Source organism: Lacerta agilis, chromosome 6, assembly GCF_009819535.1.
Source record: "Lacerta agilis isolate rLacAgi1 chromosome 6, rLacAgi1.pri, whole genome shotgun sequence".
Classification (NCBI taxonomy): domain Eukaryota; kingdom Metazoa; phylum Chordata; class Lepidosauria; order Squamata; family Lacertidae; genus Lacerta; species Lacerta agilis.
The window spans coordinates 91,228,324-91,245,516 of record NC_046317.1 but is presented as its reverse complement, the minus strand read 5'-3'; the positions used below and the strand labels follow the sequence as shown (position 1 = coordinate 91,245,516).

General features: G+C 47.4%; 1 protein-coding gene across 2 annotated transcripts in view; it reads left to right on the top strand.

Moving 5' to 3' along the window:
• Positions 1-15,245, top strand: part of ANGPT4 (angiopoietin 4) — a 47,484-nt gene extending 32,239 nt beyond the window's left edge. Inside the window, exons 4-9 of one of the 2 annotated variants that reach the window (XM_033153819.1) lie at positions 2,995-3,227; positions 5,361-5,476; positions 7,814-7,915; positions 9,514-9,676; positions 13,463-13,600; positions 14,764-15,245. In XM_033153819.1, the coding sequence (XP_033009710.1) occupies positions 2,995-3,227; positions 5,361-5,476; positions 7,814-7,915; positions 9,514-9,676; positions 13,463-13,600; positions 14,764-14,936 (925 nt within the window). In that variant the 3' untranslated portion in view covers positions 14,937-15,245. Of the gene's footprint in view, positions 1-2,994; positions 3,228-5,360; positions 5,477-7,813; positions 7,916-9,513; positions 9,681-13,462; positions 13,601-14,763 lie in introns of both variants that reach the window. The other variant, XM_033153820.1, reaches the window with a different exon arrangement.
• The last annotated feature ends 1,948 nt before the right edge of the window (positions 15,246-17,193 follow it).

Here is a 17,193-nt window from a genome sequence, read left to right as displayed (position 1 = left end):
GTAAGAGCTGTTGGACAGTGGAATTTGCTGCCAAGGAGTGTGGTGGAGTCTCCTTCTTTGGAGGTCTTTAAGCGGAGGCTTGACAACCATCTGTCAGGAATGCTTTGATGGTGTTTCCTGCTTGGCAGGGGGTTGGACTGGATGGCCCTTGTGGTCTCTTTCAACTCTAGGATTCTAGGATTCTATGAACTGTGGAGGCAGAACACAGTCGGCATGGCAAGCAGCCATCAATAGCCCTCTCCTCCTCCATGGATTTGCCTAATCTTTTTTTTTTTAAGCGATCCAAGTTGGTGGTCATTGTTGCCCCCTGGGGGAGCGAGTTACAAGACAGGAGATTCCAACTAAACATCAGTAATAACTTTCTGGCAGTAAGAGGTGTTCAACAGTGGAACGGACTCCTTCAGAAGGTGGTGGGCTCTCCTTCATTGGAAGTTTTTAAGCAGAGGTTGGGTGGTCTCCTGTCAGGATGGCCATCTGTTAGCCGTGATTCCTGCATTGCAGGGGGTTGGACTACATGACCCTTGGTGCCCTTCCAACTCCACGTGCCCAATCAGCATTTAACTGTGTGCATGTTGATTGTGTCTTCTTTGGTGATCCCTCGTAGCGAAGTAAGATTGTCTTCCATAAACAGTTTTAACAGCGAGTCTGTAAGTGAGTGTTTGTTGTTTAGTCGTTTAGTCTTGTCCGACTCTTCGTGACCCCATGGACCAGAGCACGCCAGGCACTCCTGTCTTCCACTGCCTCCCGCAGTTTGGTCAAATTCATATTAGTAGCTTCAAGAACATTGTCCAACCATCTCATCCTCTGTCGTCCCCTTCTCCTTGTGCCCTCAATCTTTCTCAACATCAGGGTCTTTTCCAGGGAGTCTTCTCTTCTCATGAGGTGGCCAAAGTCCTGGAGCCTCAGCTTCAGGATCTGTCCTTCCAGTGAGCACTCAGGCCTGATTTCCTTCAGAATGGATAGGTTTGATCTTCTTGCAGTCAATGGGACTCTCAAGAGTCTCCTCCAGCACCATAATTCAAAAGCATCAATTCTTCGGCGATCAGTTTTCTTTATGGTCCAGCTCTCACTTCCATACATTACTACTGGGAAAACCATAGCTTTAACGATACGGACCTTTGTCGGCAAGGTAATGTCTCTGCTTTTTAAGATGCTGTCTAGGTTTGTCATCGCTTTTCTCCCAAGAAGCAGGCGTCTTCTAATTCTGGATCCACACGTCTTTCCACAGTGGGGACATAGGTTTCCAGGCAGGAGCTGATCACAGTGAGGGTTTGCCAAATGTGCCTTCCTCCTAGCACGTTTCTCCCTTTCGTCCTGACTTCGAGTGTCTTCAAAGTCCATTACACCTTTGGTTAAGGGTGTTCTCCAGTTGGAGCGCTCGCAGGCCAATGTTTCCAAATTGTCGGTGTTTATACAACTTTTTAAATTTTGTATTGTTCTGATGTGGGAATGATGTGGGTAACAGGAAATGATATATTGATTAAATATTATCCTTCCTAACTCATGCTAGTGAGTTTATTCATACAGCAGAGTACATTCCCCTCTTTACACAGTAGGAAGCTAGTTGCAGATTCGTTATAATCTCTTAAGCTCTATTATTGCTGGTAAGACCCCTTTGATTCCCTCCTAAAAGAATAAAGGCACAACAGTGTTGTTCGTAAGTAACAGTAAGAAGTTCACGCACAATCAGAGCACAGAGCACAGTGTGGTCCCTGAAGGCTGGCTTTCGGCTTGAAGTCACAAATACATAAAAGTGGGTTTACCCCATATGGGTATAGCTCTGTAATGCTGGGTGCAATCCAGGAGGCAAAAGGCAAAAAGGAGAGTCAAAAGAGGGAGATGGCTGCATGACTGGACCTTTGGTTAGGTCTGGAAGGGTCACACCCATCTACCTGGTCACATGCAAAGAAGGATGGTCCAGACCAGGTGTAACAGGAAGTTCAGCTGGCTGGACCAACATTCCCCTGTATGTTCACTCTAGGCAAACAGGAAATGTTGTACTTCACTGCTCCAGTGGATTACATCCCTTGGCTGATGACTCAGATGGTGTGTTTACACCACCCTACATTTACAGCAGGCATGTCCAACAGGTAGATCGTGATCTACCGGTAGATCACTGAACCTTTGTGGTAGATCACTGGTAGAGCATTGGTACCCCCCAAAGAAGCTGAACAACTGTGGCTCCCCTTAAAAAAAACTCAACATTTTACCTCCTCCCCCAAAATGGGCCTTCCTCACCTTCCTAAAAAAAAAGCTCAACAATTTTGATCTGAACCCCCCCCCCCAAAAAAAGTGGGTAGATCATTGCAGTCATGGAGGAAGCCTCTGCGCCACCCAGGGCGGCGGGACAGAGGCACCCCCAGGGGCAGGGCATTGTGATGTCACGGCACGTGTGTCATGACATCACGACGCACGTCGGGGTGGGCTATGCATGCGCAAAAATGCAGCACATGCACAGCCCATCCAGCCCGGCGCTGCTGCTCCTGCGGCGACCAGGCGACCCCCACCCCGCCGCCCACTCGCCGATTTGGATGCACTACGCATGCCCGAAAATTCTGCTTTATGGACAGGGCAGCCCCACGAGCCGGCGCTCGCTCGGCGGTTTGCTCGGTCATCACGGGAGCAGCAGGGGCAGGGTGGCGGGTGGCGGGAGGGGCCGGAGAATGTCACCCCCCCTCCCCTGGAACCTGGGGCACCCTACCCCCTACACCCCTCCCTTGCTCCGCCACTGGATCACTGCCAGTTTTTAACTCTGTGAGTAGATCGCAGTCTCTTGGGAGTTGGCTACCCCTGATCTACAGGTTTGGTTAAGAGCCTTACTGTCCCTAAATTACACCTAAAACAAGAGCCATATCCTGGTGAATCCCACAGGTGAACTCTACGGATGTAGAAAACGCCTTCTGAAAAGTGTCTCTTGCCGGCTCTGCGCAAATCCGCCAGCCATGCGCCCTGCAGTTCCGTTGCCCTCATTCCCTCTCCTCCCTCCCTTGGCAGTATTTTAGAGACGCGAGTCCTGCAGATGGAGACGAAGCACCTGATGGAACTGGAAGGGATCCGGACGGAGAAGGAGGAGCTGCAGCAGCTGGTGAGCCGCCAGAGCAACACCATCGAGGGCTTGGAGAAGTCTCTCCACGCGGCCAGCGGCAACACCAGCCTGCTCCAGCAGCAGCAGCAGCAGCTTTTGGAGTCGGTTCAGAATTTGGTCCAGCTGGTCTCCCAAGGCAAAGGTGAGCTTAGAGCCACTGAAATAAATCACGCTTTATCTCAAATGAGGAAGCTTCCAAAGCCTCTGCAGCTTGGGAGCTCCAGATAATGTGCGTGCTAGCCAGAGGTCCACTGCAGACGGAGATAGCTCAACAGTTTGCAGTCTTCTTACCCCTTTTCCTGAACTCTCCTGGCTGCTTATGGGTCCCACCTGCCGACAGCCTCTCTCCCTGTCCCTCCTTCCTAGTCTCCCCTTCCAAAATGAACTTTCCTTTCCTTAGCAGAGTCGCACCTTTTTGCCAATGTTCCATCATCAGGACTTTCCCCCTCTGGACTACTTGATTTGCGAACATTCCTTTACATCAGAGCAGCCGGGCCAATGGGAAGAGGGAGTGGGAGGAAGGCTGCAGCGACGCTCTATGTCATTTGAAAGGTCAGGTGTGCAGGAGAATAGCGCACGAGGCCAATTTGGCGCAACGTACAGAAAAGAGTGGACGCATTCCACCGTGAAGGATGCTTTTGGAAAACTTACAATTCTACGTTGCTTTCTAAGTATTAAAGCAATAAGTGTAGCAACTTTTCACACTCAGTGCTTTTACACCGTGTCTACACATCCCCACCTGCAATAAACTCAGGTCAGATCCACAACATACCTTTGAAGCACATCCAATGCACCTGGCTTTCCCCCAAAGGATCCTGGGAACTATAGTTTCCCTGCACGGTGCAATAGTTCACAGCACCCTTTAAAAGGTACGGTTCACAGAACTCCTTGGGGGAAGTCGTGTGCTTTAAATGTGCACCGGGTGTTTGTTAAATGCATGGTGTGGATCTGCCCAAAATATTACTGGAAGGATGAGGATCCCCCATGTGCTGTTGAACTACAACTCCCGTCATCCCTAACCATTGGTCATGCTGGCTGAATCTGGAGAGTCACAGATTCCACACTCTGGTCTTACTGCATCTTTAGCTTGGATTGATTAAGAAAGAACAAGGCAGGAATTAGTACATATAATCACAGTTTTCCCCAAGCAAATTTTAAATAGGAATTTTATTCACATTTTAAATAGGGAAATTTGCTTGAGACTGGGAGCTCACTGTCGCTGCATCCATGCCCCAAAATGCTTATTTAATTTGGAGAGGACAACTCTTTAGCATTTTACTTTCTCTTGCTAGTTGCTGGATAGAAGGACTGCTGGTATCCTTCTATCGAGGCAGCATAGAGAGCTTTCTTACATACTGTATCTGTGCTTGGTTTGCCAGTTGCACAGTCACCGACAGGAAAATGCTCCAGATAAGAGATATACAAATAAGAGATATACAAAAACAGAAAACAAAAGCAGACTGGAAATATGTGGAAGAATATTTAAGAAAAGAAGGTTTGAAAATGGAACTAATGATTTGCTTAGGTTAAGTTACGCATGTGGGAGATTTAAACTATATATAAAAAAATTTTGTTGTTGTTTTTTGTTTGTTTGTAAGAATGAGAGTAATTATTAGTTAGAGTAATGAAATGAGTATTATACTAAGAAAACCGTTGTAGAAGCAATATGAAGTCATATTTTAAATTTGATGTATAATTTGAAAGAGACTATTGTAAATTTATGTCTGTTATTATTTGTGTGATGTAAGACTTAATGTTTTGTTTTGTTTTATGTTTGAAATCCTTTTTTTAAAAAAAAAAAAAAAAAAACCCCACAAATTTAATAAAGGCTTATTTTAAATTTTAAAAAAAAGAAAAGGAAAATGCTCCAGAAGGTCATAACCACAGCCCAAAAGATTATCGGTCATCCTTTCCCATCTTTGGACGAACTATATAGCTCCCGTTGTCTCAAAAAAGCAAACAACATTTTACAGGATTCATCTCATCCTGGATATAGTCTGTTTGCACGGTTGCCTTCAGGCAAGAGATACAGAACAATTAAATCAAGAACGAATAGACTAAAAAACAGTTTTTATCCAAGAGCTATAACTATTTTAAATGCTGTAACCAAATGATATGATCTTGGGGAGTCGTGATGGATGGTATGTATGTGTATGTGTGGCTGTAAATGTATAAATGCGTATATGTGGCTGTAAATGTGGGATGCCATTCAATTTCGTTGTACTATGTACAATGACAATAAATTATCTATCTATCTATCTATCTATCTATCTAGTTCCTCCAAAGAAAGAAGACCGGCTGTTCCAGGACTGTGCAGAAATCCGCCAATCTGGAGTTAATCTCAGTGGGGTTTACACCCTCCATATCAACAATCTCACTGAACCCAAGAAGGTCAGTAAAACCCCAAGAGCCTATGAATCGAGGCAGGGAGAGAGATCATTGCTCAATTTGTACAGCTAAAAAAAGCACCTTGGTTCTCCTGCCGTCTCTGCTTCTAAAGAAATCTGCCCCTCTCTAAGGGTGTCTGGAAAATGCCCTGGTCTAGAAACGGGTTCTGCTAAGGCCCAATGTTTCCCAAACTTGGGTTTCCAGCCGTTGTTGGACTACAAATCCCATCATCCTTGACCGCTGGTCCTGCTAGCTAGGGATGATGGGAGTTGTAGTCCAAAAGCAGTTGGAGACCCAAGTTTGAGAAACATTGGCAGCTAAGCAAAAGAGGGGCAAGCAGATTTTATTCAAATGGATTGCCTTTCTGTGCTTGGTTCTGGTGGCTAGATTTTGCTTTGGGCTGGGGAACATTCATAGGGGAAATTGGCAGCTCTGGAACACAGGAGGTTTCCTTAAAACTTCCTTACAACTTCTATATAGACCATTTGCCTATATAGTTCAGTATTGTCTACACTGACAGGCAGCGCCTCTGCGGCATTTATGTTATTATTTCATTTCATAAATAGTATACGCCACTTCAAAAACCTCAGAGCGGTTTACAAAAAAAGGCGAAACCATCAATTTTTTCAATAAGAAAAATTTAAGTGCAGCAATTTAAGACTTTCAAAAAGTTAAAATGACAATAGATTAAAAACAGATTGAAACTCGCATTGACTTTCTAAACATCTGGGGAGAGTTGTCTAAGGAAAAATGTTCTTAAAGGTAAAGGACCCTGACAGTTAAGTCCAGTCGCGAACGACTCTGGGGTTGCAGCGCTCATCTCGCTTTACTGGCCAAGGGAGCTGACGTTTGTCCGCAGACAGTTTTTCCAGGTCATGTGGCCAGCATGACTAAGCCGCTTCTGGCGAAACCAGAGCAGCGCACGGAAACGCCGTTTACGTTGCGGGGATTCGAACCGCTGACCTTCCGATCGGCAAGCCCAAGGCTCAGTGGTTTACACCACAGCACCACCTGCATCCCAAAAAATGTTCTTAAAGGTAAAGGGACCCCCTGACCATTAGGTCCAGTCGTGTCTGACTCTGGGGTTGTGGCGCTCATCTCGCTTTACTGGCCGAGGGAGCCGGCGTACAGCTTTCGGGTCATGTGGCCAGCATGACTAAGCCGCTTCTGGCAAACTAGAGCAGCGCACGGAAATGCCACTTACCTTCCCGCCGGAGCGGTACCTATTTATCTACTTGCACTTTGACGTGCTTTCAATCTGCTAGGTGGGCAGGAGCAGGGACCGAGCAATGGGAGCTCACCCCGTCACAGGGATTCAAACTGCTGACCTTCTGATCGGCAAGCCCAAGGCTCTGTGGTTTAACCCACAGCACCACCCATGTCCCAGTTGTCAAAAGGAGTCCTGGCTGGAGCCTGTCTGATATCAATAGGCAGGCATTTCCAAAGAGTAGGTGCTGTCTCTCTCAGTCCTTCCTAGAGGTTCTTCCAGGGATTGAACCTTCTGCATGTATAGCTGGGCTCTCCTACAGATTGATGTCCCTTTTCCAAACCAATGCTTAATGCCCTTCATTTGTCTCTGGAACTAGGAGGTGGAGCAACTCATGCCTGGAATGTGTAAGTCCCATTCCTCCATAATAACTAGAGAAGTAATTGGTACTGGGCATGGCACCCAGAGAATATCACATACTTTTTCTTGTTAAATAATGATTACTTGCAATCACGACATTGGAGTTAAACCCAGAATCTAAACTCTGATTTTCTTGGTGGAAGTCTCTGATGACTAGGTAAAGGTAAAGGGACCATAAGGTCCTGTCGCAGACAACTCTGGGGTTGCAGCGCTCATATCGCTTTACTGGCCGATGGAGCCGGTGTACAGCTTCTGGGTCATGTGGCTAGCATGACTAAGCCGCTTCTGGCGAACCAGAGCAGCGCACGGAAACGCCATTTACCTTCCCGCTGGAGCGGTACCTATTTATCTACTTGCACTTTTGATGTGCTTTCGAACTGCTAGGTTGGCAGGAGCAGGGACCGAGGAACGGGAGCTCACTCCGTCACGGGGATTCGAACCATTGACCTTCTGATCAGCAAGCCCTAGGCTCTGTGGTTAACCCACAGCGCCACCCGTGTCCCCTCTGTTGACTGGGCATGAGAAAATTGTTCATTCCAAGTCATGTTCTGTGCTCCACAGTTCCACATCAGTTTCCAGTGTTGTTTGTTTGTTTTTTAAAAAAGTGCTTATGGCATCTGCAAAGATCAGATTCTTCTGATATCCGTAGGCTCAGCTGTGTTTCTGCCTCTTGTTCCTTCCAACTGAGAATCCTCTGCTTTCTTCCTTTGCAGACCTATTGCGATATGGAGACGGACGGAGGTGGCTGGACGGTGATCCAGTACCGTGTCAACGGCAGCGTCAGCTTCCAAAAGAACTGGAAAGAGTACAAACAGGTCTGATTCTGCCTTGGACTTGTCATCCTCAATCCGTCACATCTTTTCGATCAAAAGTAGAAAGAGCAGAGACCACATACAATCACCACAGGGCCAATAGCAGCCCACGGCTTCGCTGACCCCTATTTTGCTGACCCACTGGCTTCCTGAGGCCATGCGTCAGTGTGCATTATTTTATGTAGAGGAAACTTGCTCGCCACGGTTTGGTCAGCTGCACAATCTTCTCTCCCAAATCAAGCATGGGGAAACCATATATCGGGGCTCTGCACAGCACTGATTGGCCAGGCAGCGTGAAGTCACCAACCCACTTTGCTCTACCTCCCCAATCACTGTCTCAGCATCCAAAAATTTATTCAGTAGTGATGGATTGAAAGAAGGGGGCAAATGTGCATTCTACTTAATAAATTGCTTTAAACGTAAAAAAAGAGAAACAGCTGATCTGAAGCCCTGCAGTACATAGCTCAGCACAGCAGGAGCTTCTCCTCCTCCATGTGACACAAAATAATAAGATGCAATCAGAAGGTTGGAGTCAACTAAGTTACTCTCAGAGCAGACCCAGTGAAATTAATGGACTTGGACTATTCATGTCTATTAATGAGTCTACTCTGAACTAACATTGGATACAACCAATAGTGTCGGCACCACAGTTCAAGAAGGATACTGACAAGCTGGAACGTGTCCAGAAGAGGGCAACCAAAATGGTCAAAGGCCTGGAAACGATGCCTTATGAGGAACGGCTTAGGGAGCTGGGTATGTTTAGCCTGGAGAAGAGAAGGTTAAGGGGTGATATGATAGCCATGTTCAAATATATAAAAGGATGTCATATAGAGGAGGGAGAAAGGTTGTTTTCTGCTGCTCCAGAGAAGCGGACACGGGGCAATGGATTCAAACTACAAGAAAGAAGATTCCACCTAAACTTTAGGAAGAACTTCCTGACAGTAAGAGCTGTTCGACAGTGGGATTTGCTGCCCAGGAGTGTGGTGGAGTCTCCTTCTTTGGAGGTCTTTAAGCAGAGGCTTGACAGCCATCTGTCAGGAATGCTTTGATGGTGTTTCCTGCTTGGCAGGGGGTTGGACTGGATGGCCCTTGTGGTCTCTTCCAACTCTAGGATTCTATGATTCTATGAAATGACCACAGAGTTCATCTCACCTTCCCAACCATGGAAACCCCCCAAATATGTGTCATCTGATTTTTACAAGACATTGCGGTGTGGAGTGCTCCTGTTCATGGTTCCAGCCAGCAAGGTCTGATCCTCTTGCAAAATACTCCATTCTGTTCTGTTCCTCTTCCCCGTTTTCTGTCCCTTTCTCCAGAGACTCAGCACGCTGTTGCTCTTCATTTGTCTGTTTTTTTGGGGGGGCGGGGGGAAGGTTGCCTAAATATTTCCCCCCCTAAATGATGTTTGTACATCTGCAGACCTTGGAGTTCTCCTGACCATGCTGATCTCATTTCTTCTCTCCTGGTCCCATTTTGACTGCAATCCTTTCAGCCTTCACCAGCTGATTTCAATATTCAAGGGAGGAACAGCCTCTTAGCTGATTTGTGCCGAGAACTTAATTGAGCAATCCACTTAGTGTTTTGTGTTTTGCCTCTCTTAGGGCTTTGGGGATCCAGCAGGAGAATACTGGCTGGGGAATGAGGCAGTCCACCTCCTGACCAACCAGGGAACCTATTCTTTGAGGGTGGAACTCCTGGACTGGGAAGGCAATCGCGCCTACGCCCACTACGAAAAGTTCCAGCTGGGGAGCGAGCGTCAGCGATATCGGTAATATGTGGTCTTTGCCAACTGTAGGCAAACAGCATGGTAGATGTTTATCGGCAGGGTTCAAATCCCCACTCAGCCGTGGAGCTCGCCATCTCTTAGCCTAACCTACCTCACAGGGTTGTTGTGAGGATGAAATGGGGAGGAGGAGAACCACGCACACCACAGTTCAGACCCTCCAAGTGTCCCTATTTTCCAGGGACAGTCCCGGATTTACAGAAGCCATCCCGGTTTTCTGATTTGACCCCAGAATGTCCCACTTTTCCTTAGGACATCCCTGTTTTCATCAGAGATATGTTGGAGGGTATGGAGTTATCTGACCCCCGAGCCATCTGAAGGCAGCCCTGTATAGGGATGCTTTTTAATGTTTTATTGTGGTTTTATGGGGGTTGGAAGCTGCTGTAGAAACTGTGAGAATGATCAGGTACATACCAGAGAGTGAATCCTATTAGTGGGACTTAGTGGGACTTAGTTCTGAGTAAAAAAATGCTTGATATTGCAGTGTTTAAGACTGATCAGTTTTTACCATGTTACGTAGGAGTAAAGGTAAAGGTAAAGGGACCCCTGACCAGTAGGTCCAGTCGTGTCTGACTCTGGGGTTGCGGCGCTCATCTTGCATTACTGGCTGAGGGAGCTGGCGTACAGCTTCCGGGTCATGTGGCCAGCATGACTAAACCGCTTCTGGCGAACCAGAGCAGTGCACAGAAACGCCGTTTACCTTCCCGCTGGAGTGGTACCTATTTATCTACTTGAATTTGACGTGCTTTCGAACTGCTAGGTTGGCAGGAGCTGGGACCGAGCAACGGGAGCTCACCCCATGGCGGGGATTCGAACCGCCGACCTCCTGAATGGCAAGCCCTGGGCTCTGTGGTTTAGGCTCTACCACAGAGCGGCCTTACTTGGGTCTAAAAAGGTTAGCCTCAGACTGTCCCCCCACCCCATTGCCATAAAGACCACTTATTTTGGTTATCTTGGGCCCATCGTTCCCTCCCTCTCCGCCTAACCTGCCTCACAGGGTTGTTGTGAGTAAACCACCCTTGAGTGCATGCCAACCTGAGTAAACAGTGTAAAGTTCCATTTACAATAAAGAAATAAACTCTCCCTGTGTTTCCTAAGAAGTAGCTGACTGCTGAAGCATGGCAGTGAAAGAATTTAAAGAGGATTGGTGACATTTTCTTTCAAAATTATTGTTGTTGATGTGAAGACACTGGCCTTAAAAGGCCACTTAAGTGTCCTCAAGATAAGATAAGATAAGATAAGATAAGATGTTGTTGTTGTTGTTGTTGTTGTTGTTGTTGTTGTTGTTCAGTGGTTCAGTCGTGTCCGACTCTTCGTGACCCCATGGACCAGAGCACGCCAGGCACCCCTATCCTTCACTGCCTCTCACAGTTTGGCCAAACTCATGTTAGTAGCTTCGAGAACACTGTCCAACCATCTCATCCTCTGTCGTCCCCTTCTCCTTGCGCCCTCCATCTTTCCCAACATCAGGGGCTTTTCCAGAGAGTCTTCTTTTCTCATGAGGTGGCCAAAGTATTGGAGCCTCAGCTTCAGGATCTGTCCTTCCAGTGAGCACTCAGGGCTGATTTCCTTCAGAATGGATAGGTTTAATCTTCTTGCAGTCCATTATAGGAAGGGCTTTTTAGGGCAGCTTCTCCATCTCCTTTGTTTGGTGCAAGACTTTTATTTCCAGGATAAACAGGAGTCTGTTTTTGCACCCACCCACCCAGCACTTCTAATTGTTCTCTGGGACATGGAGGGGAGGAAAAAGGAAAAGCGGGACATTTTTGGATCAAATCAGAAACCGGGATGGTTTCTGTAATTCCTGGACTGTCCCTGGAAAATCGGGATGCTTGGAGGGTATGACATCACCTTCATTTTAGAGCTAATCCCTGTCTGGAGTATGAAAGAGAATTGGTCTCACCTCCTAAACCATTGAGCTCCATGGAGATTCCAGCCAGGGTTTTTTCGTACGTGCTTCAAGCACCAAATCAGCCAAATTCACCCAAATGAAAATGCTCGTTCTGGCCAGCTTAGAAGGAGTTTTTAACCTACTCTGATAAAGGCGAAGGAGCTTGGACAAGTTGTTCCGAGAGTGCTTCGTCCTGAAGGTCAGCCACCCAGCAAATCATCAGGTGAAGGGACCATCTCCTGTGGGTTTAATGGGGAATCTCAACTCATCGCAGGTGGCCTCTTGTGAGAGAACTTTGCCGCCTTGCAAATTTCCAGCTCTGTTTGGGTCTTCACCTCCGTTTTCCTTGGGAGCTGCCCATGCAAGAGCTGAGTATGCCAGGCCTCCTTTAACCTGCTGGCATTTATGGATGTGACTAAGTGTTTCTGGCGAGCATCTGTTTCTCAGAGAACATGGTGTTCTTTCAGGTTGTCCAATAAGCCTCCTTGCCCTCTGCTCACCATGCAAGGGCACTTCTGCTTCTGTCATTTCATCGGCTTTTGATCTGCTGAGGTATTTGTGGAATTCCAAAAACATCATCATCATCATCCCTCTCTCTCTCTCTCTCTCTCTCTCTCTCTCTCTCTCTCTCTAATTTTTTATTTTTCTTTTCCCTTTAATAATATACATCCACATCATTATTATCCACTACTGAGAAGGCCCTCTGCCTGGTTCCCTGTAACTTCACTTCTCGCAGTGAGGGAACTGCCAGAAGGCCCTCGGAGCTGGACCTCAGTGTCCGGGCTGAACGATGGGAGTGGAGACACATTTTCAGGCATACTGGGCCGAGGCCGTTTAGGGCCTTAAAGGTCAGCACCAACACTTTGAATTGTGCTCGGAAATGTCCTGGAAGCCAATGTATGTCTTTCAGGACCGGTGTTATGTGGTCCCGGCGGCCACTCCCAGTCACCAGTCTAGCTGCCGCATTCTGGATTAGTTGTCGTTTCCGGGTCACCTTCAAAGGTAGCCCCACGCAGAGCGCATTATCATTATTATTATTATTATTATTATTATTTAATGGTAAAGGGACCCCTGACCGTTAGGTCCAGTCGTGTCCGACTCTGGGGTTGCGGCACTCATCTCGCTTTATTGGCCAAGGGAGCCGGCGTACAGCTTCCGGGTCATGTGGCCAGCATGACAAAGCCACTTCTGGAGAACCAGAGCAGCGCACGGAAACGCCGTTTAACTTCCCGCTGGAGCGGTACCTATTTATCTACTTGCACTTTGATGTGCTTTCGAACTGCTAGGTGGGCAGGAGCTGGGGCTGAACAATGGGAGCTCACCCCGTTGCGGGGATTCGAACCGCTGACCTTCTTATCAGCAAGCCCTAGACTCTGTGGTTTAACCCACAGTGCCACCTGGGTCCCTATTATTATTATTATTAGTAGTAGTAGTAGTAGTAGTAGTAGTATTTTGAGCCCCATTGGCTCAGTGCCCCATTTGAGTGAACCACCTGCTCCATCCTAAATCTGGCACTAGGCAGGTGGTTTTGCAACAGACCCACAGCAAACAGTGGCTGTGAAGAAGTCTTTCCATTGCCCCCTGGCTGGCCTGAATATGAAGCCTTGCAAAGACAATAGGCAGGTTGGCGCAGGAGCAGGATTTGCAGAACGGGGAGGAGCAGCCAGAGGAGCTCGTGTGCCGAGATTTTGAGATTTTGCCAGTCTAGCTGCCGCATTCTGGATTAGTTGTAGTTTCTGGGTCACCTTCAAAAACTATCTACCACCAGCCCTGCACACAAGGAAATGCAATCCTGGAGTCCCAGCCTCTGCCGGCCTGCTCTCTGCCGTAACTTGGAGGGGATATCGTTCTTTCTCATCATGATGCCTTCTGCTCCACAGGCTTTTCTTGAGAGGCTACAAAGGAAGCGCTGGGCAGCAGAGTGGATTGTCTCTCCAAGGGACAGGCTTCAGCACACGAGATGCTGACAATGACAACTGCCGCAACTGCAAGTGTGCCCAGATGCTGTCCGGTGGTGAGTCGGCCTTTGTGCTCCCTGGCAGCGAAGGGAGGGAGGAGAGAGGCAAGGGGTCAAGTGGGAATCCAAGAGCTTCGAATCTTGAGTTTCTCCTTTTCCAAAATAAAGTTCTCCACATTTCCAAATCAGTTTGCATACACACATATATAAGCCATCAGAATTTCAGCTCAAATTTCTCATCCTGTAAACATTTGCATGTACAGGTGAAACTCGAAAAATTAGAATATCGTGGAAAAGTTCATTTATGTAAGCAATTGTTTTCATTAGCTACTGGAGTTTAAGATATGAGATAGACTCATGACATGCAAAGCGAGATATGTCAAGCCTTTGTTTGTTATAATTGTGATGATTATGGCGCACAGCTGATGAAAACCCCAAAGTTAATTTGGGGTTTCTCATCAGCTGCACACCATAATCATCACAATCATCACTGCTCCCTTGGTTCTATAAAACGTGGTTTGCATGAATAGTGATTTGCATGAGCCACTGAGGAAGGCAATAACACACACCAAAAAAATTCAAAACCGTAGCAATTAATTGCATGTTCATTCAGAGTCCAGTTAAAACTATTTGCAGTTGAAACTTGAAAAATTAGAGTATCGTGGAAAGGTTCATTTCTTTCAGTAATTCAACTTAAAAGGTGAAACTAATCTATGAGATAGACTCATGACATGCAAAGCGAGATACGTCAAGCCTTTATTGGCTATAATTGTGATGATTATGGCGTACAGCTGATGAGAACCCCAAATTAACAATTCCAACTTTGGGGTTCTCATCAGCTGTACGCCATCACAATTATAGCAAGCAAAGGCTTGACATATCTCGCTTTGCATGTCATGAGTCTATCTCATATATTAAACTCCAGTAGCTAATGAAAACAATTGCTTACATAAATGGACTTTTCCACGATATTCTAATTTTTCGAGTTTCACCTGTAGTTCAATTATTCCAACAAAAATGATGGGCTTCACCCAGCTTTTCAAAGATAGTCATCTCCACTTCCAGCGACACCCCCCCCCACTTGCCTCTTAGTGCCCCCCTAGCAGGGATGCCAACTTTGGGGGTGCCAGGTAAGCCCCGCACCCTGCATAAATGATCACAAGATGTGCCCACTTTGGGACCCACTGACCTACGGTTTGTTTCTCCTGATCCACGTTCAGGTTGGTGGTTTGACGCCTGCGGACTCTCGAACCTGAACGGCATCTACTACCCGGCGAGGCACAATATCCGGAAACTGAACGGGATCCGGTGGCACTACTTCCAGGGACCGGGCTACTCGCTAAAGGGCACGAGGATGATGATCCGGCCTGCAGGCAGCCCCGAAGGAGCTTAGCGGAGAGAAGGCCGAGCCGGGCTGCAGTTTCTGTGAGCTAGGGAGAGCAAACCTTGGCACAGGTAACAGGAACTGCCTTCAGGTTTGGACAGGTGGCAGAGAGACTCCCCAGCAAAGAGGCCCTTGCGGCTAGGAATTCATTTCTGAGGTCGGACGCAAACAGAACCAGCGCTCTCTTTCCCTTCCCAGATGACGCAGGTAGCTGTCTTTTGTGGGCTTTTGGACTTCCGAAAAAATGTACGGCGAACTATTCTGTGTGTTAAAGGCTGAATCTGCCCGTGAAAAGTGCGTCACGCTATCCGGCTCATTTGGGGGAAGGGGGGGGGCGAGCTTGTTGGGTAAATGCAGAAAAATCCGGTAAGATTTATATTACACTTCAGACTTTTATTTGGGTAAAGACACGCATGAACTTACCTGTGTTACTGGTTCTGCAGAGATTGGTGGGAGTTCAGAAACGTCTGCAGAGCCAAAGGTTCCCCCACCACTGATTTATATAGGACAGGATCATGCTCTGAAGATGAAGCTCTGAGTTCCCTTCTTTTGCTTCACATAAACACAATTAGTAGCTTCAGAGACCCCACCATTTGGAGCCTCGGTGCCGCGAATGGACTAAGCTGCCCTCTGCTGGCACAGTCTGGGTTGCAACATCCTTGCAAGAGACTGTGAAGCATTTCGGGGGTGTCAAACTCCCCATTTTCAACCCCTTGCTTCAGCAATGGCCGCATAAGCTGGTCTTTTCCCCACGTTGAACTGTTCAGCAGGGCTAGCCCAAGATGAAAAAATCAAAAGGACCTGTTATGTACTGAGCTGAAAAGTCTGCTATATATACATTATTTACACAATGTGCCCCACGTGATTGGCTAATTCCGGGCTACTCCTGTTGGCCAATCAGGTTGCAGATTCACTTCCACCTGGAGCTGGATTGGGTGGCTCCTGCGGACCAATCAGACTGCTGCATTCTGGATCCTATTGTTCTAGGACCAATCAGACTGCTGCATTCTGGATCCTATTGTTCTAGGACCAATCAGACTGCTGCATTCTGCATCCTATTGTTCTAGGACCAATCAGACTGCTGCATTCTGCATCCTATTGTTCTAGGACCAATCAGACTGCTGCATTCTGGATCCTGTTGTTCTAGGACCAATCAGACTGCGGCATTCTGAATCCTATTGTTCTAGGACCAATCAGACTGCTGCATTCTGCATCCTATTGTTCTAGGACCAATCAGACTGCTGCATTCTGAATTCTATTGTTTTAGGACCAATCAGACTGCTGCATTCTGGATCCTATTGTTCTAGGACCAATCAGACTGCTGCATTCTGAATCCTATTGTTCTAGGACCAATCAGACTGCTGCATTCTGAATCCTATTGTTCTAGGACCAATCAGACTGCTGCATTCTGGATCCTATTGTTCTAGGACCAATCAGACTGCTGCATTCAGGATCCTATTGTTCTAGGACCAATCAGACTGCTGCATTCTGGATCCTATTGTTCTAGGACCAATCAGACTGCTGCATTCTGAATCCTATTGTTCTAGGATTCAGCTCAGTACATAACAGGACCCTTCCCCTTATTCGGCAGCAGGGAGAATCAAGTCTCCTGCAAAAGGCTCAATAAAATCTCACCTCGCCTCGGCAGTTTTGTTTCAAAACATTTTGAGCCAACTGCACGAAAGGCATGAATGTGACGGGGGCAGCTTTTACCCGGCGTGCAGCAATGCTGTGCTCTACCTGCAGGATATCTGTCCAGCTTCTCTGGAGAAAAGGTGGCCACAACACCCCAAACTCTCCAGCCTCGAAAGCTGAGATTCCCTCCTTCTACCTGCCCTGTATTTATCCCTACAAGCCCTGCTTGAGGGCCCAAGCACAGCAGCTGCCTGGCAAATAATGTTTGTGAACATTCCGTGACCTGCAGCAACTCTGCCAATAGCGAAGTGGCCGTTTTTTTGCCTGCAATATACCGTATTGGCCCGAATATAAGCTGCACCCAAATAATATAAGCCGCACTTTTAAAATTGGAGGCGGGGGGGAGAGAAAACAAATACCCGAATATAAGCCTCTCCATTCCTTGCAGCTCCTGGCTGCATACTAGACGGGGGGGGGGGGATCCACGCTGTATTGTGGGGAGCCTTTCTCCTTCCTCGGTCTCTCCCTTCCCGGTCTTGGAGGAGAGGACGGGGAAATATGCACAGGGCAGGCGCAGCTTTGTTGCACTCCTGGCGCTGTTTGCCCCACGCACCTGGCTGCATATATATGC